The 22,704-nt window shown below is 38.6% G+C and overlaps 1 protein-coding gene across 1 annotated transcript in view; it reads left to right on the top strand.

Annotated features, from left to right (window-relative positions):
• The window catches only part of MTMR2 (myotubularin related protein 2), a 133,093-nt gene that overhangs the window by 24,134 nt on the left and 86,255 nt on the right, over positions 1–22,704 (top strand). Inside the window, exon 2 of the mRNA XM_080816167.1 lies at positions 16,084–16,189. Coding sequence (XP_080672293.1) covers positions 16,084–16,189 — 106 coding nt within the window. The remainder of the gene's footprint in view (positions 1–16,083; positions 16,190–22,704) is intronic.

The raw sequence follows: 22,704 nt of genomic DNA, 5'->3' as shown, positions 1-22,704 counted from the left end.
CTGCTCTGTAGTGTTGCATGCTATTAACTATTGGTTTTAAAACACTCTTCTTGGCTCTCACTAAACTTTTCTTTTAATTTTTCCATATTTTTTTATACTTCTACTTCTCCAGTCTCTATTCTGTGAAAATGAATGTAATTCCATTCATTAAATCTCATGTCTCTTTTTGCTGTATATGCTGTTCCTAGGCTACACGATTCAGTTTCGTGGATTTAGCTAAATAAATGTAGCTGTAACATATCCAGTGAATGTGAAAACTGGAAAAGTTCTGTGTTGCTACTTACTTGATAAACACATTCATGTGGGTATTTTGTGAGAACTTCAGATTCAACAGCATCATCAACATCAAATTCTAATGGATGTTTCCACATACCTCATTATTCAAACTTTTTCTTCTGTCCTATTTTTTTTATCTTTTTGTGGCCTATTTCAGTTGTTCATTAAGGCCTAATTCAATAACCTTAACTAAGTTTCTGTAGAATCTTTACCCTCCAATCAGTGCTCCCTAACTCCAGCAGAATATATAACCATTCTTACAAATGTTAGATGGCCTCCCATCTAATGTCTAGAATGGAGTCTGCAGTTTCTTCATGAAACTTCCACGCCTGCCGTGACCCACAGAGCCAGTCACATTGGCCTTCCCAATCATCTGTTTACGCTGTTCCTTGTCTTGGATGTTTTCCCTCTTCCGCTTTACCATCAAAATCTACTAACAGACCCTCAGAAATGACATATCTCTCAGGTCGGCCTCAACCTTTCCCAGTCACATTGTATCTTTTCTTCCTTTTTTCTCCTATAGTATTTTTTAACTGCCCTTACAGCATTCATCATGATCAATTCCTAGGAAAATAGGAGTTTGTCTTTCCCATGAGGCTGCAGTTTGGGAGCACATGGAAGACTGCTGAATCACATGTGTTGTCACAGTGCACTCATTCAAACCTGAGTAAGCAGTAGCTCAGCCCTGCCCAAGAGAGTGAATGAATGAATGAATGAATGAACAAACAAATGAACAAATTCATGACCAGGTAAAATCTGAAATCTTTGGGTCTATTAATGTATGAGGGGCTGCATATTTTCCCTGTGGATGTCTTGAGGCCACGTCAGTCTTAACGATTTCAAGCTGGAACTCTCAGCTGCCCATAGTACCTCCTTTTCTTTGTTGCTATTTTGGCACACTGGTTTCTGAGTCAGCAAGACTTGGAATCATATTCTGACCCTTTCCTCTCCCTTTGTCATCATGTTGAGTTCTTTGCCAAGTTCTATTGATTCTGTCTCCATGGTGTCCCTTGCATCCACTTGTGTTTCATTTTTACTGCTAGGTTAGGCCCTTAGTTCCTCTGCTTGGGGAGGTCTCCTAATAGATTTTCCTGCCCTTATCATGGGTTCTTTGACCTGTTCTTAAAATAATCTTTCTAAAACACAGAAACTTTCAGTAGCTTCTCATGCTTTCAGAACTAGATATCTAAATATCCACTTATTTGTTATGACCTTCTACAGTCTAATCAAAACCTACTGTTTCAGGCTTATCTCTGATTGTGTGTTATAAATATCCTGCACTCCAACCAAAGTTGCAATAGCTTTAATATCCCCTAATTTCTCACTTATTTGTTTGTTTGTTTTTTCATGCTTTTTTTTGTTTTGCTTAGTGAAATTGTTGAGAAGGTATTGAACCTCTTCTGTATTTTGGCTCACCTCAGATACCAACCATTTCTTTCATAAAATCTTTCTCAAGCCCATAAATTAAAGCTATATATGCACTTTTCAGTTCCAAACCTCTAAGTGCTTTATTTCTCTTTCACTCATTTTTCTTTTTAAAAATATTTTGTTTATTTGACACAGAGAGAGAAAGAGAGTGAGTGAGTGCACAAGCAAGGGGAGCAGCAGGCAGAGGGAGAAGCAGTTTCCCTGCTGAGCAAGGATCCTGATTCAGGACTTGATCCCAGGATACTGGGATCATGACCTGAGCTGAAGGCAGATGCTTAACCAACTGAGCCACTGAGGCATCCCTCTCATTCATTTTTCATATTCTGCATTGTGATGTGTGTGTGTGTGTGTGTGTGCGCACGCGTGTGTGTGTACTTGAATTAAATATCTAGGAGTGAAAAGTCAGCAGAGGCAGAAAGCCCGTTATTTATCTCTGTATCTTGAGGAGTTCCTAAAACAGTAGGACCTGGAGTATAGTGGGTGCTCAAGAGTACTGATTACTCTTCACCTGAGATATGAGATAACCAACACCATATGCTACTGAAAGATGAGAATTTATAGTATCAGAACTGAGAAAAGAACTTTAAAAGTATTTTATTGTTTTTTTTCTTACAGTTGGGTCATTAGTAATCACAGAAAGAGCCATTTTACAGAATTCATTAGATGCAGAAGCCAGATGGCTAGGGATTAAGGAGTGAGTGGGTATTGAGAAAATGGAGCCAGTGAGAATAGACACGCTGTTGTGATGTGGAAGGTGGCAAACCTTGTAAGAAATGGAATATGGTCTGTAGATTTGGAAAGAGACTTGTGAAGGAAAACCACAGGTGGTGTTTGAAAGAAAAATGAGTGTGCTGTTGGAAACCCCCAAGTGTCAGAATTCTTCCAAATCATACGTTTTCATTTTTCCCCTCTGCGGAGGACTGCTCCGAATGAGTCAGGTCTATGAAGCTAATACCATGTTGCAGTGGCCTGAGGTCACAAGGTTAGAGTAAATGTCCGCACCGTAGAGTAAGAAGGCGTGTAAATATAACCGTGTAGGGCACTGGCAAGGGTGATGTTCCTGAGTCAATTGAGTTTATGTTCCTCTGTTCCAGTTCAATGTTATGAAATTATTTAGAAGAGAAGAGTTACTGAGCTGGTCATATATATATATATTTAGAGGGTCTCTTTCCTTAATTATTAAGCACATGTATTTTAAATGTAATAAATTTGGAAAAGAATCATTGCATAGCTAAATTAGAATATCTTTCCAACTCATTTTAAAAGATCTAGTTTCTAGTAAAATCACTTAATATGAAAACAATAAAAATATTTAAAGAAATTATAGCTTATATTTCTTGATAGGATATCATTAATGTTTACCTATAAGCAGGGGTGTTGAATTTACACAGTGATAGCCCAGAAGCTCCTGAAATAAGTGTAGCTATTGGGTTTAGTTTTCCTTTGATTTTATTATACACAAATATTCTCTTAAAGACTTTATTGTAAGAAATAAAATATTAGAATATTTCTATTTAGTCTGAGTCTTCGTATTTAAGACTAAGGCTGTGATTATAGAATTAGAAAATAGAGATAGATACAAACACATACACTTTGTGGACAATTTAATTTTTCAGTATTTGTTTAGGTACTGTATGGTTATAATGAAAGGTAGTACTCATTTCGGAAGCCCTAGACTACATTGAACTAAAAGGGGTGCCTTGATGGCTTAGTCGGTTAAGCATCTTCCTTGGGCTCAGGTCATCTGAGGGTCCTGGGACTGAGCCCTGTGTTGGGCTCCCTGCTCAGCGGGGAGTCTGCTTCTCTCTCTCTTTCTCTCTCTCCCTCTGCCCCTGCACCTGCTCATGTGCATGTGTATAAATTCTTTAAAATAAAAGGTGGGGGGGTGCCTCGGTGGCTCAGTGGGTTGACCCTCTGCCTTCAGCTCAGGTCATGATCTCAGGGTCCTGGGATCGAGTCCTGCATCAGGCTCTCTGCTAGACGGGGAGCCTGCTTCCCCCTCTCTCTCTGCCTGCCTCTCTGCCTACTTGTGACCTCTTTCTGTCAAATAAATAAAATCTTTTTGGGAAGAAAAAAAAAATAGGGGGATCATCTAGACCAGGATTCTTAACCTTAAAGTCCCTGACATTGTAAACAAATCAGAGAATAGCTTTGAGATTGTCAAAGAGGTATTGGACCATCAAAAACACCCCTAAAATAGTCTAATTGTAATGGGGAATGGGGAATAACTCATTTGGCCAAGAATACTGCTGTTAGCTCGATACTTTTAAAATCCTGGTTTTTCAGTTCCCAACCATTTTTTTTTTTAACCATCCCAATGGAAATAACACATAGCCCAAAACCAATTCTCAGCAGTTTAGGATTATTTGTCATTCACTTAAGAGATAATCTCTTTAAAGAAATGTTTGCCCAAGTGTGTTAAGAAATGTTTAAATGGAAATGCGACACTATGATGTATACAATAATATATACACAGTAACTCCAGAAGCCAAATGAGACCATTTATCTTCCTCTGTCCTTGTTCTGCCTCCTCCCTCCCTTTACCAGGTCTCTTTTTAATTTTGTCTTGGATATTCTAGTTATGGCCTCTGATGATTTTGATTAGAATAATCCAATCTTTTGATCATTCTCATTCATTCTTTCACTTATCAGTTAATTCAGGAAATATTTCCTGATCGCCTGCTCTGTGGTCCTGGGAACAGAATGGTGAGCAAAATTGACATGGTTCCTTCTTTCTTGAAGTGTGTGGTCTTAGGGGACATAGATGTTAATCAAGCATTTGTGAGGAAATGTAAGAATAGGACTTCCTAGGTAAGAAAGAACTAAAAACACAAAGAGCTATGAGCCAACAACTACTGAGGGATCTGATCCGAGGCATCTGATCAGATTTCCCTGAAGAGGTGATGTTTCAGTTGAAAACTTAAGTCAAGAAGGAGTTTGGCATGACCATGCTCCGAGCAGCAAAGCCAGCATATTTAAGGAGCTCAGAGAACCAGTGGGATTGAGCTGAGGAAAAGCAAGGGAAAGATTGATGCACAAGAGGAAGCTGAAGAAGGACATGGGGAGCAGATCCTGTGATGATTTGAGGGCTATTTGAGGTAAGAGGAAGTGGAACGTCATTGGAGGATTTCAAGCAGGGGAATGACATTGACTGGGCTGGACTTTCTGGCCATTATGAATAATGCTGCTGTGAACATTCACATACATTTGTGTGTATTCATGTGTTGTTTTGTATAGACATACGTTTTTATTACTCTTGGGAATATATTTAGGAGTGGAATTGCTGGGTCATTTGGAAATTCTGTTTCACATTTTAAAGAAATGCCAGTCTGTTCTCCAAAGTGGCTCTTATCATTTTACAGCCCCACCAGCAGTGTAGGAGGGTCCAATTTCTCCATATCTTTCCTGACGTTTGTTATTGCCTATCTTTTTGACTGTAGCCACCTTAGACGGCATGGAGTGGTATCTTACTGTGAACTGCTTGCCTTTTCCTAGCAAGGCTTTTTAAGCCTTGCCCTTTTATCCACTTAGTTTGAATAAACTACTCATTGTCCACAAAACGTGCCCTATACTTTCCCAAGCTGTTTTTGGAAATTTCTTTTCATGTATGCATATGCTTGTAATATGCAGTGCCCGGATCTGTGCCTCACAGTCTTTGAAGACCCAACTAGGTTTTTTCCTGTCTTCTTCATTTTATCGCATTGAGCCCTATGGAATAGTTGATTCTTTTTTTTTTTTTTTTAGATTTTATTTATTTATTTGACAGACAGAGATCACAAGTAGGCAGAGAGGCAGGCAGAGAGAGAGGAGGATGCAGACTCCCCGCTGAGCAGAGAGCCCGATGCGGGGCTCGATCCCAGGACCCCGAGATCATGACCTGAGTCGAAGGCAGAGGCCTTAACCCACTGAGCCACCCAGGCGTCCCGGAATAGTTGATTCTTGACCATTTTACCCGTAGAAGTAGCAATTTCGAATGCTTCATTTTAATGTATTTCTTGATTTCCTCTAATCCTGAAATTATTTCCATTTCCTTTGAGCTTTTTCTCCTAGTACTTGTTTGTACCTTCATGGTATTATTGATGTGCTGATGTGGTACAGTGTCTCTTACAGGGCTGAAATCTCAAGGGCGGAGGCTATTCTATAGCCCAGTGTTTTGTACATAGGGTTTGATCATTGTTAACTCTCTTTAAAAGGAGTATGTATACTATATAATGAATCCGTATGAACAAAATGAATCAATATAAATGTAGTATATCCAATATACGTAACTATAACTGAATCTGCATGCAAAGATGTTGGAATGCCTAGATCCTGTAAGAATAACTTAGGAAGTTTCTTGTGGAAAATGAACTTTCAACAGAAGACTTAGGTAGTTAAAAACCACAGTTGTGGGGGTGCCTGGGTGGCTCAGTGGGTTAAGCCTCTGCCTTCGGCTCAGGTCATGATCTCAGGGTCCTGGGATCGAGTCCCGCATCCGACTCTCTGCTCAGCAGGGAGCCTACTTCCCCCTCTCTCTTTCTCTACCTGCCTCTCTGCCTACTTGTGATCTCTGTCTGTCAAATAAATAAATGAAATCTTAAAAAACAAAAAACAAAAACAACCCCACAGTTGGTCAGAAAAGACATTTGGAGAGTAAATTAAAAGTTGTTCAAAGTAGAAAGTAGGAAGAGTCTGATTCTCATGACCAGTGTTAACGAACAGGTTTGTATAGCTTTAGTGAATGTAAGCATGAGCTAGAATTAGGTATGGTGGAGAACTCTGACACTCCGAAAGCTGTGATGATGAGATTTAATTTGATTTGGAGGCAGTTGGGTGCCTGTCTAAGCACCTTTGTCATAATAAATGCAAGTGCTAAGGAATTATTGGAGTGATGCTTGAGAAAAATTATGCTTATAGATTTGAAAATATAATAGGGACAGCTGAGACTAACATCTCTGAGATAAATGTAGGTATGAGCTTGTTCTGGCTTTTGCAGCCAAGCTTTATTGCTAGAATGAGACACGAAAATAGGAAATTAAAATTATATTCAGTGTGAAAGAAAAGAAGGGAGGAAGAAAGGTACAAACTGTTTCTTCTTGGAAATTGGAAATTAGTTTGTTCATTGGAGTATCTATTAAGTTGAGGTAAACAGTTCTGGGAAAACAAAAACAGGCCAAATGAATGAATATTCATTTATTCACAGTTTTCTCAGATAACTGTTTTTCTTCTTCTTCTTCTTATTTGCCTACTCTGGATCTGGACAGTGCTGGCTTTTCACTTACTAGCTGTGTGACTTTGGGCAAATTACTCAACATTCTCTTTCTAGAGCACTTAAAGCTATTTTTAAGACATTGGGAAAAGCTGTTTTTAAGAAATTGGGAGAAAGGCCCAGTGTCGCACATTTCTTATTTGATGATGTCAGAACTATAATCTAGGCCAATTGTATTTTTCATCTAGTGATATTTCCATCATCCACCACTGCTCTGCACCGCTCCCCACTCCCCCCCCCCCCCCCACTGTTTTTAAGACTGCTGCTTGTCAAAGTTTGGTCGTTGAGTTCCAATAAATACTGAGATCTTAAAATTACTAGTATTTTTTTCTTTTCTTTTCTTTTTTTTTTAAGATTCTTAAGCTATTATATTTTTAAAGAAATTTTCAAGTATACAGAAAAGAGAGAGTTGTACAATAATTCTCTGATGACCCACCACCCACACTAAATAGTTAGAAGAATTTGTCATATTTGCTTCATCTCTTTTTCTCATTCTTTTTTTTTCCTGAACTATTTTGAAGCAAATCATGTCTTTTCATTCCTTCATACTTCAGTGCACATCTTTAAAAGTAAAAACATTTTTTTTCACATAATCTCATAATCACACCTGATAGAATTAGGAACAGTTCTTTTTATTATGTAATGCTCCTGCATACCCCTGGATGGCTTAACGAACAGTAATTTATTTCTTGTAGTTCTGGCAGCTGGGAAGTCCAAAATCAAGTTGCCAGACAATTCCATTCCTAATGAGGGCTTTCTTTGACTGTTTTTGTCTTCTTGCTATGTCCTCGCATGGCCTTTCCTCTTTCCTGGGTACATTCATTGTTGGGGGTGGGGGAGGATTGGGGAGGGAAGGAATTGGGGGAAAGGAAGAGGCGGGCTTTCTCTCTTTTCCTATAGGGCCACTAATCTTAATGGGTTAAGTCTCCAACATTATGACCTCATTTGATCTTAATTACCTCCTAAAAGCCTTGTCTCCAGTTATAGTCACATTGGGGGTTAGAACTTCAATATAAGAATTTGGGTTAGGGGGCACCCGGATGGCTTAGTCAGTTAAGCATCTGCCTTCAGCTCAGGTCATGAGATCAGGGTCCTGGGATCTAACCCATGTCAGGCTCCTGCTTAGCAGGGAGCCTCCTTCTCCCTCTCTACCCACTTGTGCTCTGTCTCTCTCAAATAAATAAATAAAATCTTAAAAAAAGAATTTGGGGTGGGGGCACAATTTAGTCCATAGCAATGACAGACTTCATTTTTAAATGGTATTCACAGTGGGACAGACACCTAGGGGCTCAGTTGGTTAAGTGTCCTTGATTCTTGATCTCAGCTCAGTTCTTGATCTCAGCATCATGAGTTGAAGGCCCCACATTGGGCTCCACACTGGCTGTGGAACCTACTTAAAAAAAATGGCATTTATTGCACCAACATGCATGCTTCTATAGTGATGATGATAGTCATTTTTCCTAATACTTTTAACCTAATTCTGTCCAAAAGATATAATTACTTTTTATTTTGTAAATACTAGGTCTTTAGTTGTAGTTCTTGCTATTTTTTCGGCCTTAGTAACTCTTTGGTTACAGTCACTGGGAAATTTATATTCTTACTTGTAATATGTCAGAGCAGAAATAATATTAATAAGAGGTGACACAGTAGCTTTGCCATTATAATTGTATTTATGCAGCTAATCTGACTTGGAGGATAATACATGTGCAGTAATATTCATTTGTCATAAATAATAACTAACACATGTGCCAGGTATTCTTTTCTTGACACTTTCTGTGTTTTATTGAGAACAAGGAGGGGAAATGATCTGTGGTAAAGACAGAATCTTGGAATAGTATACAATAACAAAAATATCTGAGAGGAAGAGCTTGCAGATGATTAAAGGCAATAAAGTATACAGGTATTTTGATAAGAATACATCCAGTGTACAGTAAAGGAAGAAAGAGTCATGCCTACAAGATGAATAGGGGCAAAGAGGGCATGGAAGTCTGTGAAGGACGTTGCAGGCAATATCAGCAGGGGTAGCAAAGGAACAGAGGCGTGAAATGGCTAGAAGATATAGGCACTCTGTAAGCCATTCCCAATGGCTTCAGATGAGTTAAAGCTACAGCTAGTTACACAGAACAAGGGCCAGATCATGGAAGACTTCAGGCTTCCATGCTATGCTAAGGAGTTTGGGCTCAATTTGGGAGGGATTGAGGAATCACTGAAAATTTAAGTTAGGGGAATGATATGATAAGATCTCTGTTTTTGAAGGATCGCTTTGGCATTAGTTTGCGGTGATATATTGGGTGAGTAGAAGAAAGGAGATGGGTGATTTGCTATAGTCCAGTTAAGAGGTGTTGAATTAAAGCAGTAAAAATTAGGATGGAAAAATGGATGCATTTGAGGTGATGGGGAGGTGGACACTATAGGACTTTGGATTGATTGGATGTGATGCGTTGCACACATGCGATGCCAACACTGCCTTGGGCCTAACTCACATTTCTAACTGAGTCTTAAGGGACCCCAGTTTGAAGATTTCTGCCATAATAGCTACACTGCAGCACAGAGAAGACAGTTAGTTATATCGATCCAAATTTAGGGATTAGCAAAGCAGTGATGGCCAATGGATAAGATATAAGGATGCTGAAGGTTTGCCAAAGAGATTATAAAATATTAGTATACATTTCAGGCCAGATAGGGAGAGAAGTGAGTGGGAGAAGAAGAGCAAAGAAGCATGAAGGATAATGACCAATGGAGGGGCTGAGAGATGATTTGTCTCCAGGGTGTTGAAGATTAGATGAAGGAAAGGTTAAGAAAGTGAGATATTTGGATAGGATACCTCTGTCGGTAGACAGAGATTGGTTTCCTTGAGTTTAAGATTGTAGACACTGAGTGTTCCCAGAGTGATGAAGTCCGGGTGTTGACCACAGAAGCACATTGCTGAAGTGGGAGTGTGGGTGAGGGGTGTAGGAACTGAGGAATTTTGCAGTAGGTTGTTGCTGGTTTATCCTTGTCCACGTTAAAATTGTCCTGATGGCTTTGGAGCAGAGAGCAGCTTTGGAGAGGAGAAGGTCAGACAACTGAAAAAGTCCTCAGTGAGCAAGCAGTAATTAAAAGGTAGGTGGATGACAGTAATAGGGAAGCTGTAGACACCAATGCCAGAAGAGGAAGAAGTCTTTTACATGTGAAAATGGAAAAGTCATACTAGTGTGGAAACGTGAGAGTGGAGCTGGGGAAGTGCTGGTTTCGCCTTTGGGTTTTGTTAGGTGGTGGAGAAGAGTCTCCTTTAGAAAACGCTACAGGGGAGTGGGTTCCCAGGAAGAGGGGTCAGCTGAGGCAGAGAGGTGGAGGGAAAATTCCGTTGAAGATGTGAGGCATTTGAGTCACTCTAAAATAGACTCTGGTGTCAAGGTTAGGACCAGTTAGTAGCTGAAAGAAGACCTGAGCAGGGCAAATGGTTGGAGGAAACACATAGAGAGGAAGGTCTGGCATTTTTGCAGAGAGGCTCAGGATGACAAGGATGGCGGGAATGTTTGGACTGATGGCAGTGAAGTTTTTGGGCCTTGGAAAAGTGAGGACCAAAGTGGTATTGGTTACTTAATGAGGTTAACAGACTGCAGTCTTTGCTCCAAGTTCAAATGCCTTGCCAGTTACAGAATTCTTATCCTCTAGCAGTTTATAATTTAAAAAAGAGGACGCCATGTAACCAAAGAACTCTGGTCTAATGTGGAAAGTGTTAGGTGTAATTATAGAGTATAGGCAGAAGTCTGTGAAAGTGCAGAGGAATGAGAGTTTAGCTCCAGCTGGAACACCAGGGGAGGACTTCTTGGAAAGCTTGCTTTTTAACTGGGTCTTAAAGAGTTGGTAGGATGTCAATAAATAGATGGGGATAAAGAGGCATTCTGTTTTGGAATGGCATGAGCAAAGATGTGAATTCAGGGAAATACAGAGCTTGCTTGTGGAATAGTTCATAAAAGATCAACATAAAGAGTTTGACCTCAACAGAAGCAAGGGAGCAATGGAAAAGAGCAGCGGACATTAGATTGTATTATACCAGTGGCCTGTGATGACTAGAAGCATGCACAGAGCCCATCTGACAGAAGAAAAGAAAAACACTGAAAATAGAGCTCTGCATTTTAGGGTGTCTGTGACCATCTCCAGTCTGAGTGGCCATAAAGGGCAGCACTTCCTGTTTATACTGGGAGAACATTGAATAGTTCTGTTGTGTGTATGGGCATGTGTGTGTCTGCCGTCATCACAAGAACAGCACTAGGATATACTCTACCCCTGTCTCTTTCAGCCTCTACTTGCTTGCTTGGGGTTTTAAACCTCTTGTAAACTGGTCACGTAGAACTACACATCAGTGCTGCTTCACATATAACATGGTGGGTCATAATATCTACTACCCATGTTTATGCATGTCTGGAAAGAGAAGTTAATAATTAAAAGCTATTTGCCATACTTCTGCTTGAAGGACTGATTCTTTGAATCTGAGACTGCAAGTTATTAGTTATAGAACCTAGTTTTGTTTGTTATTTTATGTCCGTTAGATATATTTACTTTATACTTTGACTTTAAACAGCCCTTTGGTTTCTCAGTGGCACATGCTATTGTATCTTCTCTGTCAAAATCATTTTTTCTAAGTAATACACTACCCATAATTCCAAATTGTGTTTTATTGCCTTTAATTTTATCTTCTCTCAGAAGGTCATATGTTTAAAAAGTAGTATTGCACATTTGAACTTGTCCAAAACAGACTTTATGAGGTGCTGATTGCCATATCATTTAGAATTGTGTTTGGCTGTACAGAATAAAAAACTCCATTACAGTGTTTTTAAAAATTGAACTTCAGGGGCACCTGGGGGGCTTCTGACCCTTGTTTTGGCTCAGGTCATGATCTCATAGGTTGTGAGATCAAGCCCTACATTGGGCTCCGTGCTCAGTGGGGAGTCTGCTTGAAGATTCTCTCCCTCTGCACCCTCTCTCTGCTGCACATGCCCTCTCTCTCTCTCAAATAAATAAATAAATCTTAAAAAAATGAACTTCATTTTTTTATATAACAAAAATTCGATAAGTAGGGAGTTGGTGTGGATTCAGCTGCTCAGTGATGCCATGAGGACTTTATGTTCTTCCTGTTATTTGGGTCCCAGTTCATAGCAGGCCAGCATGTTGGTTATGTATACAAGATGGCTACAGTATTTCTAAGCTTTACATTCTTGTTCCAGCCGAGAGAAAATGGGAAAGGTTAAGGGCTGTCCTGCTGTTCCTGCTCACCTTTATTATGAAACCTTTGATTTTTGTAACTATTAACATAGTTCCTCTTAAATCTCATTGACCGAAGTTGTGTCACATGGTTCTCCTGGCCACAAGGGAGCCAAAAGCAAGCATGTCATATTAGGCTGAGCACAAACTGCCCTAATCAAAGTCAGGAAAAAAAGAGTTATGTATGTATATGGAGTAGGCAACAAATAATGTCTCTCAAAGTACTGGGCCTAAAGTTTGATTATTTTACCTGTTATTTTAACACAGATGGCATTTAATTAGTGAGAAGTTGGCTACAACAACAGAAAAGAAAAAAGAAGAAAGGAAGAAAACATTTCTCTGTCAGTTTCTCTATCTTTACGTTATAAAATTAGATAATAGAATTTCTTGTGACTACTCCTTTGTGTAATATTATAAGTTGTTGGGTCTAAACAAGTAACAACTACACTCATACCTTGAAATGGTTAATAAAATAAATACATGTTTGCATTTGAAAAAAATGTTATGAAGTGTTCCTACTAGAATACGTTTTTAATCCATTTAAGTGAATTTATTTTGGGAGAGATGCTTTTCCCATTGTGTGAATATATACAAACATTTTCAGGGCACCTGGTTGGCTAAGTCAGTTCTGTGTCTGCCTTCAGCTCAGGTCATTGTCTCCGGGTCCTGGGATCGAGCCCCACATAGGGCTCCCTGCTCTGTGGGGTGCCTGCTTCTTCCTCTGTCTTTTGCCTGCTGCTCTCTTTGCTTGTCCTCTCTCTCTCTCTCTCTCTCTCTCTCTCTCTCTGTGTCAAATAAATAAATAAATAATCTTTAAAAAACCCAAACATTTTGTAGATGGCATGATCTTACAAATGGAGAATTGTAAAGGCTCTACCAAGAAACTGTTAAAACTAATAAACAAATTCAGGAAAGTTGCAGGATACAAAATCAACATGCAAAAAATCAGTTGTGTTTCTATACACTAACAACTCTCCAAGAAAGAAATTAAAATAATTCCATTGTGGTAGCATTGACAAGAGTAAAATACTTAGGAGCAAATTTAACCAAGGAGGGTAAAGACTTGTACAAACTGTAAAACTATGATGGAGAAAACTGGATTAGAAGAATTAATCCTAAGATGTCCATGCTGACCAAAGTGGTCTACAGATTCAACACATTCTCTAATAATTCCAGTAGCAATTTTCATAGAAAAACAATCCTGAAATCACTGTGGTACCACAGAAGGCCCCAAATAGCTAAAGCAATCTTGAACATGAAGAACAAAGCTGGAGGCATCATACTTCCTATCTTCAAACTGTATTGCAAAGCTGTAGTTATCAAAACAGTATGGTCCTGGCATAAAAAAGAGACACATAGATCAACAGAACAGGATGGAGAGCCCAGAAATAAAACCACACAAATATAGTCAGCTTGTCTTTGAAAAGGGTGCCAAGAATGTACAGTGGTTTTGGTAAAAATGGATATCCCACATGCAAAAGGATGAAATTGAACCCTGATGTTACACTATATACAATAATCAAACCAAAATGGATTAAACATTTAAATGTGAGGCCTGAATATTTAAAAATCCTAGAAGGAAACAAGGGAAAATCTCCTTAGCATTGGCTTTAGAACGGTTTCTTGGACTTGACACCACTAGCACAGGCACAACAAGAGCAAAAATAAACTAGTGGGACTCTATCAGACTAAAAAATTTCTCTATAGCAAACGAAGTAACAAAATGAAAAAGGGACCTGCAGAATATGAGCAAGTATTTTCAGACCATAGATCTGAAAAGAGGGGGATGGGGAGATACTGAGCAAAAGGGAAGAAGTGTTAGATATAATGTGAATAGTTCCAGGGACCTAATGTATAGCATGGTGACTGTTGTGAGTAATACTGTACCGTATACTCTTGAAATTGCCAAAAGGGTAGATCTCAAATTTTCTCCCCACCAAAAAAAAAAAAAAAAAAAAATAATAATAATAATAATAATGTGAGGTGATGGGTGTTTATGTTGGCTTGATTGTGGTATTCATTTCACATTTCAAGGTGTGTACATATATCAAAACATCATGTTGTACACCTTAACGTGTCCTACATAGTTCTCCTTTAATAGTCACTCCTCAGTAAGGCCTAAAAATATAACAAGAAAATGAAGTGACAGTTTCTTTTGGAGAAGATGGTTTTCACATTGTAGAAATAACTTAGTTATTGTTACAGGCAGGTTTATGGTGAACAAATTTTAAAATAAAAATCTGGTTTTTAGTTTCACATCTCAGGATGGTTTATTTTATCAAAATCTGATGAAAAAATTTTGACTTTCTGTGGGAGGAAGCCATTCAATATGTTGGGAGTGGAGCTTTAGAAAAATATATTTTTTAATCAGAACCTTTAGCTTCAATTCAAAGTGTCTGAGATTTTTCCACCATTTTTTTTTTTTTTTACTTTAAATGATTTTAACTTTGTTTTACTGATAAAGGAAATGATGTAAATCATTCAGTTTGTGGTATAGGCATATTGTCACTGTGTTTTAGAATTTAACAAAAATAATACATGTTAACAGTATATGTAGGCAATGAGGTGGATTTTGTGGAAAATGAAGACAGTTCTTCCTTTTGGGGTAGTTAAATTAATTAAATTGTGATTACTTAATGTAATGGAAGAAGTAGATATTTAAGACAGGCTTATATAGAATTTGATTTAGTGGAAAGATACAGGTGGAAAGACAGGCACCTATATCTGTTCCACTTCTCTAGCCCTGTGAACTTTTTGTAGATTCTCAAGTGTTCTGGGCTCTTCGATCATTCAGGATCTTTGCAGTGCTTTTGGTTTGTATGTTTTTGGAGTTCCCTTACTTGTTTGTCAGCTTGGCAATTTCCTGTCTTTCAAGACTCGGTTCAAAGAATATCTTTTCTGTGAAATCTTCCTTGAAGTTCCTGGGGAAAGTTGGGTTCTTCCTTTGCCTTTCCCCCACGGTCCATTTTCTCTGTCTCTGCCTCTGTGTTTCTCTCTGTGTTCGTAGTGTGTTAACCTCGAAAATAAAGCTTTCAGTTATATTACCAGCAAAATGGATTTATCAGGAATAACAGAATTGCAGTTTGAGACATGAGCATTATGGCACAACCATAGGCAAGTCCAGAGAACAAAGGAGAGGGATGCTCTTTTATGTGGAAATGGGGGATACAGAGGAGCAGTTATAAACTTTGTGTTAGAAACACAAAGCTCATTGGACTAAACTGGTGTTTGAAGTGTAGTGGCTTTAGTTGGCTGAGTTGTGACAGCTTCTCTTTGGCAGGGCTTTTGCCAGGCAAGGAGAAAATCTTCTTCCTCCTGGGGTGGTAAAATGGAGGCTTCTTCCTATTGGGAATGCAGAGGACTGCAGAGAATGGTAGGGCGTGAGAGATCCCTCACTTCTTGCCTCCTGACTATTTTAAAGGGGGCTTCCTTTTTCAGTTTCACAGGGGTTAGTATTGTCATCACAACACGCCATTTATTTACTTGTCTGTCTCTGCTACAGTTTGTGAACTTTGTGAACGTGAGGCTTTTATCCTATTCATCTCCAAATCTTAGAGCCTAGTGTAATGGTTTTGTATATTGGATCATTCAGTGAGTGTTCATTGGATGGATGAAGGAGTGGATGGTTGAACAAAAAGAATTAGCCCCAAGTTTATTCAGGAGTACTGGGGGTCAGTCCAGAGGGACTGTGGTAAGAATACTTAACCCTGCAGGTACAGGGAGTTTGTAATTTATCAGTATTTGAAGACAGGCTTGAATAGACAAAGTAGGACTGGTTGGCAATGGAAGTTTTAGTAAATAATGGAGTTATAATTAGTAGAATTTCTGAAAGTGTGTCTTAAAGCCCTCATTTTTGAAATGTACTGTGCTTTTGTATTTTGTAGTGCTTCCACTTCTCATTCAGAGAATTCAGTGCATACAAAATCAGCTTCTGTAGTATCATCGGATTCCATTTCGACTTCTGCAGACAACTTTTCTCCTGATTTGAGGGTATGTATGCCATTTTTTTGAGGTATTTTGATGTATTTTTTGTTAGCTGTTTGTGGCCAACACTATGAGTATAACCTTGCACCAAGTAAGCAGGAGATCTTGATGGAGTAGTCTCCCAAGACCTCTGTCTTTGTAGTATATCTCAGAACAGGCCCCAGATCTGGAAATCTTATTTATTTGTAAAAGAAAAATGTGTAATTCATTTCTGAGTTTGATAACTTTGAAGTTCTTTGCAAAAAGATAATTAGTGGGTTTGGTTGTCATGTCAAAGATGTTCACAATTATTCCCATAATGGTGGCCAATAATAGCTAACCTTTTTTGAGTACTTACCATATCCCGATTGTTGTTCTACGTCCTGTAATGAAATATCTCTTGTAATACTACTTCTAATTCTGTGAGGTAGAGACTATTTCATCACTATTCTAGGGATAATAATAACTCATAGAGCTTAACACCACGTCCAAAGTCTCATCACTAATAAATTCTCTGGCTCGTCTAGCTCATGTAGTCCAGTTCTGGAGCTAAGTCACCTAAATATAGTGTTGTAGTTGCTATGCATCTCATTATAGTTTAAATATTCTTGTATTTGTTCAAGGTCTTATTGCTATGAAATTAACCACACCAGTGATATCCTGTAGTGCTTTGATTGTTTTTGGATTCATCGGCCTTTCTACAACTGCTTATCTTTGAATGATGGAGAAAATGAATTTCATGTGCAGTGCTAACCCTTAAACCTTGGAGTCTTTTTATCCTGACCAAGTGGCTGCTTTCCCAGTGGTTATACTTCCACAATTTTAATGAGAACATTGTTTATATTAATGAAGTCATTTGCTGTTAAGCATATACTGAGACTGTATCTTTTTTTGTGTTACATTTTCAAAACAATCCAACAGATGTAAGAATACAGATTACAAACATCTGTAAAGTCTTCCTCTTTTTTGTTCTTGTGTGTTGTGAAATGTCATAAAATAATTGTTTGGGTATAACCTGACTTTAAACATTATTAAAAATAATAAAGATTTATCTTTATAGTCTGGATATATTGTGCTAATTATGAAGGCTTCATAATATCTTTAGCTATTATTTTGTTGCATAATATACATTAAGGGCAGGGTTCATCATTAATAATGATGGATATAAATCCATCGTTCCCTCTCCTTAATTCATTGCTATTTAAAAATTTATCTTTTGGGGCACCTGGGTCTCAGTTGGTTAAGACACAGCCTTTGGCTTAGGTCAGGATCCTGGAGTCCCAGGATAGAGTCCCGCATTGGGCTCCCTGCTCAGCAGGGAGTTTGCTTCTCCCTCTGACCGCCCCCCCCTCCTTATTCTTTCTCACTCTCTCTCTCTCAAATAAATAAAATCTTAAAAAAACAAAACAAAACCTGTCTTTTATATATGTATCTAACTTCTGTTTATTATGTTAATACAAATCCACTGGAGGCCTGTGAATTTTTTTGAGCTACTTCTAGGCAGATTACATTAGTTAAAAACATCATATTTTATAAAGATTTTATTTATTTACTTGCTTATTTGAGAAAGAGAGAGCAAGTGAGCAAGGTCGGGGGGGAAGCAGAGGGAGAGGGACAAGCAGACTTCTTGTTGAGCGTAGAGCCTGGTGTGGGGCACAGCACCTCAACCCTGAGATCATGACCTCAGCCAAAGCCAAGGGTTGGATGCCCAACAGACTGAGCCAGCCAGGTGCCCCACATCGTTTGCTTTTAACTTCGTGTTGTGATGATAAAGAACTCCTACTAGTAATGGGAGAAATGTCACTTTTGATTCTGGCTATGCCTGCATTATTAATATTCAATCTGCCGTTTCTTGCCTGAAATAAAATATAAGTAAACGGTTCAAAACAAACCATTTTTGTGTTCTTGTGAGGGTTAAGTTAGTTAAACTACTTAACTACACACACCTGTGAATCACAGCTGAAAGGTGGCCTCTGCTCTCAGCTTTTTTGAAGGCAGGTCTCCTTCATTTCCTTGGGACACCAGACTTTAAAAAGAGTGACTGACTTACATTGGGACAAAATGAGGGTCATAATTTTAATTTGTATATTAAACATCATAATTTATTTCTTACTAGATATTTTTAAAAATTTAGAATACTTTTTGATTTACAGAAAAATTGCAAAGATAGTATGGGGTTCCTATGTACTCGACCTCCACTTTCCCCTATTATTAATGTCTTAGATTTGTATGATACATCTCTCAAAAATAATGAACCCATGATACAATTAACTATAGCCCACACTTTTTTCAAGTGTCCTTAGTCTTTACCTGATTTCCTTGTTTTTGTTCTAGGATCCCATCTAGGACATCATATCACATTTAGCAGTCATGTCTCCTTAGGTATCTCTTGGCTGTGACAGGCTTTTAGACTCTTTGTTTTTGGTGATCCTGACAGTTTTAAAGAGCACTCATCAGGTGTTTTGTAGGATGTCTGATATTTTACCCATAGACTGGGGTTACGTCTTTTGGGGAAGAAGACCGCAGAGGTAAAGAGCCATCTTCATCACATCTTGTCAAGGGTACATACTGTTGACATGATTTATCACTGTGAATGTTAACCTTAATCATTTGGTGGAGGTAGGGTTAGGGGTTTTCAATGCAAAATACTTTTTTTTGTTCTCCCCTTCCTTTTTATACTGTAGTCTCTGGAAGGAAGTGGCTATGCACAGCACGAATTTAAGCCCATCTTGTTGAGAGTGAAACTTCTACATAAAATTTTTTGTAATTCCTCTGCCTGGAGATTTGTCTCTTCTCTCTCATTTATCACTTTATGCAGACATTTATTTATATCAGTATTTACTTACGAATATCTATTTTATTTTATTTTATTATTTATTTATTTATTTTTTAAAAATTTATTTATTTGAGAGAAAGGCAGTGAGAGAGAGCGTGAGTGAGGAGAAGGTCAGAGGAGAAGCAGACTCCCGGTGGAGCTGGGAGCCCGATGCGGGACTCGATCCTGAGACTCCGGGATCATGACCTGAGCCGAAGGCAGTTGTTCAACCAACTGAGCCACCCAGGCGTCCCACGAATATCTATTTTATATTTTGGATTTTTTTTTCTTTTTTTAATTTCTTTTCAGCATAACAGAATTCATTGTTTTTGCACCACACCCAGTGCTCTGTGCAATACGTGCCCTCCTTAATACCCACCACCTGGCTCCCCCAACCTCCCACCCCTGCCCCTTCAGAACCCTCAGATTGTTTTTCGGAGTCCATAGTCTCTCATGGTTCACCTCCCCTTCCAATTTCCCTCAACTCCCATCTCCTCTCCATCTCCCTATGTTCTCCATGTTATTTCTTATGCTCCACAAATAAGTGAAACTGTATGATAATTGACTCTCTCTGCTTGACTTATTTCACTCAGCATAATCTCCTCCAGTCCAGTCCATGTTGCTATAAAAGTTGGGTATTCATCCTTTCTGATGGAGGCATAATACTCCATAGTGTATATGGACCACATCTTCCTTATCCATTCGTCCATTGAAGGGCATCTTGGTTCTTTCCACAGTTTGGCGACCGTGGCCATTGCTGCTATAAACATTGGGGTACAGATGGCCCTTCTTTTCACTACATGTCTTTCTTTGGGGTAAATACCCAGTAGTGCAATTGCAGGGTCATAGGGAAGCTCTATTTTTAATTTCTTGAGGAATCTCCACACTGTTCTCCAAAGTGGCTGCACCAACTTGCATTCCCACCAACACTGGAAGAGGGTTCCCCTTTCTCCACATCCTCTCTAACACACGTTTCCTGTCTTGCTAATTTTGGCCATTCTAACTGGTGTAAGGTGGTATCTCAATGTGGTTTTAATTTGAATCTCCCTGATGGCTAGTGATGATGAACATTTTTTCATGTGTCTGGTAGCCATTTGTGTGTCTTCATTGGAGAAGTGTCTGTTCATATCTTCTGCCCATTTTTTTGATATGATTATCTGTTTTGTGTGTGTTGAGTTTGAGAAGTTCTTTATAGATCTTGGATATCAACCTTTTGTCTGCACTGTCATTTGCAAATATCTTCTCCCATTCTGTGGGTTGCCTCTTTGTTTTGTTGACTGTTTCCTTTGCTGTGCAGAAGCTTTTGATCTTGATGAAGTCCTAAAAGTTCATTTTTGCTTTTGTTTCCTTCGTCTTTGGAGACATATCTTGAAAGAAGTTGCTGTGGGTGATATTGAAGAGGTTACTGCCTATGTTCTCCTCTAGGATTCTGATGGATTCCTGTCTCACGTTGAGGTCTTTTATCCATTTCGAGTTTATCTTTGTGTACGGTCTAAGAGAATGGTCAAGTTTCATTCTTCTACATATAGCTGCCCAGTTTTCCCAGCACCATTTGTTGAAGAGACTTTTGGTCTTTTTTTGTCTTTTTTCCACTGGATATTTTTTCCTGCTTTGTCGAAGATTATTTGACCATAGAGTTGAGGGTCCATATTTGGGCTCTCTACTCTGTTCCACTGGTCTGTGTGTCTGTTTTTATGCCAGTACCATGCTGTCTTGGTGATCACAACTTTGTAGTAAAGCTTGAAATCAGGTAATGTGATGTAGCCAGTTTTATTTTTGTTTTTCAACATTTCCCAAAATTGGGGGTCTCTTCTGGTTCCATATAAATTTTAGGATTATTTGCTCCAGCTATTTGAAAAATACCAGTGGAATTTTAATCGGAATGGCATTAAAAGTATAGATTGCTCTAGGCAGTATAGACATTTTAACAATGTTTATTCTTCTGATCCAAGAGCATGGAATGGTCTTCCATCTTTTTGTGTCTTCTTCAATTTCTTTCATGAGTGTTCTGTAGTTCCTCGAGTACAGATCCTTTACCTTTTTGGTTAGGTTTATTCCCAGGTATCTTATGGTTCTTGGTGCTCTAGTAAATGGAATCGATTCTCTAATTTCCCTTTCTGTATTTTCATTGTTAGTGTATAAGAAAGCCACCGATTTCTGTACATTGACTTTGTATCCTGCCACGTTACTGAATTGCTATATGAGTTCTAGTAGTTTGGGGGTGGAGTCTTTAGGCTTTTCCATATAAAGAATCATGTCATCTGCGAAGAGAGAGAGTTTGACTTCATTGCCAATTTGGATACCTTTTATTTCTCTTTGTTGTCTGATTGCTGTTGCTAGGACTTCTAATACTATGTTCAACAAAAGTGGTGAAAGTGGGCATCCTTGTCGTGTTCCTGATCTCAACGGGAAGGCTGTGAGCTTTTTCCCATTGAGGATGATATTTACTGTGGGTCTTTCATAGATAGATTTTATGAAGCTCAGGAATGTTCCCTCTATCCCTATACTTTGAACTGTTTTAATCAGGAACAGATGCTGGATTTTGTCAAACGCTTTTTCTGCATCAATTGAGAGGACCATGTGGTTCTTCTCTCTTCTCTTATTGATTTGTTCTATCACATTGATTGATTTGCGAATGTTGAACCATCCTTATAACCCAGGGATGAATCCCACCTGGTCATGGTGGATAATCTTTTTAATGTGCTGTTGGATCCTGTTTGCTAAGATCTTGTTGAGAATCTTAGCATCCATGTTCATCAGTGATATTGGTCTGAAATTCTCCTTTTTGGTAGGGTCTTTGCCTGGTTTGGGAATCAGGCTAATGCTGGCTTCATACAAAGAGTCTGGAAGTTTTCCTTCTGCTTCAATTTTTGGAAACAGCTTCAGGAGAACAGGTGTTATTTCTTCTTTGAAAGTTTGGTAGAATTCCCCAGGGAATCCGCCAGGTCCTGGGCTCTTGTTTTTTGGGAGGTTTTTGATCACTGCTTCAATCTCATTACTAGATATCGGTCTATTCAGGTTGTCAATTTCTTCCTGGTTCAATTTTGGGAGTTTATAGTTTTCCAGGAATGCATCCATTTCATCTAGGTTGCTTAACTTATTGGCATATAAGTGTTGATAATAACTTCTGATGATTGTTTCTACTTCCTTGGTGTTAGTTGTGATCTCTCCCTTTTCATTCATAATTTTATTAATTTGAGCTTTCTCTCTTTTCTTTTGGATTAGTGTGGCCAATGGTTTATCGATCTTACTGATTATTTCAAAAAACCAGCTTCTAGTTTCATTGATACATTCTACTGTATCTCTAGTTTCTACCTCATTGATCTCTGCTCTAATCTTGATTATTTCCCTTCTTATGTGTGGAGTTGGTTTAATTTGTTGTTGATTCTCCAGTTCTTTAAGGTGTAGAGACAGCTGGTGTATTCTGGATTTTTCAATTTTTTTGATGGAGGCTTGGATGGCTATGTATTTCCCCCTTAGGACCGCCTTTGCTGTATCCCATAGGTTTTGGACTGAAGTGTCTTCATTCTCATTGGTTTCCATGAATTGTTTAAGTTCTTCTTTGATCTTCTGGTTGATCCAAGCATTCTTAAGCAAGGTGGTCTTTAGCTTCCAGGTGTTCGAGTTCCTTCCAAACTTTTCCTTGTGATTGAGCTCCAGTTTCAAAGCATTGTGATCTGAGAATATGCAGGGAATAATCTCAGTCTTTTGATATCACTTGAGCCCT

This window comes from Martes martes (genome assembly GCF_963455335.1).
Source record: "Martes martes genome assembly, chromosome: 10".
Taxonomy (NCBI): Eukaryota; Metazoa; Chordata; class Mammalia; order Carnivora; family Mustelidae; genus Martes; species Martes martes.
Note: the sequence above shows the minus strand (reverse complement) of the source record. Positions and strands in the feature narration are given on the sequence as shown.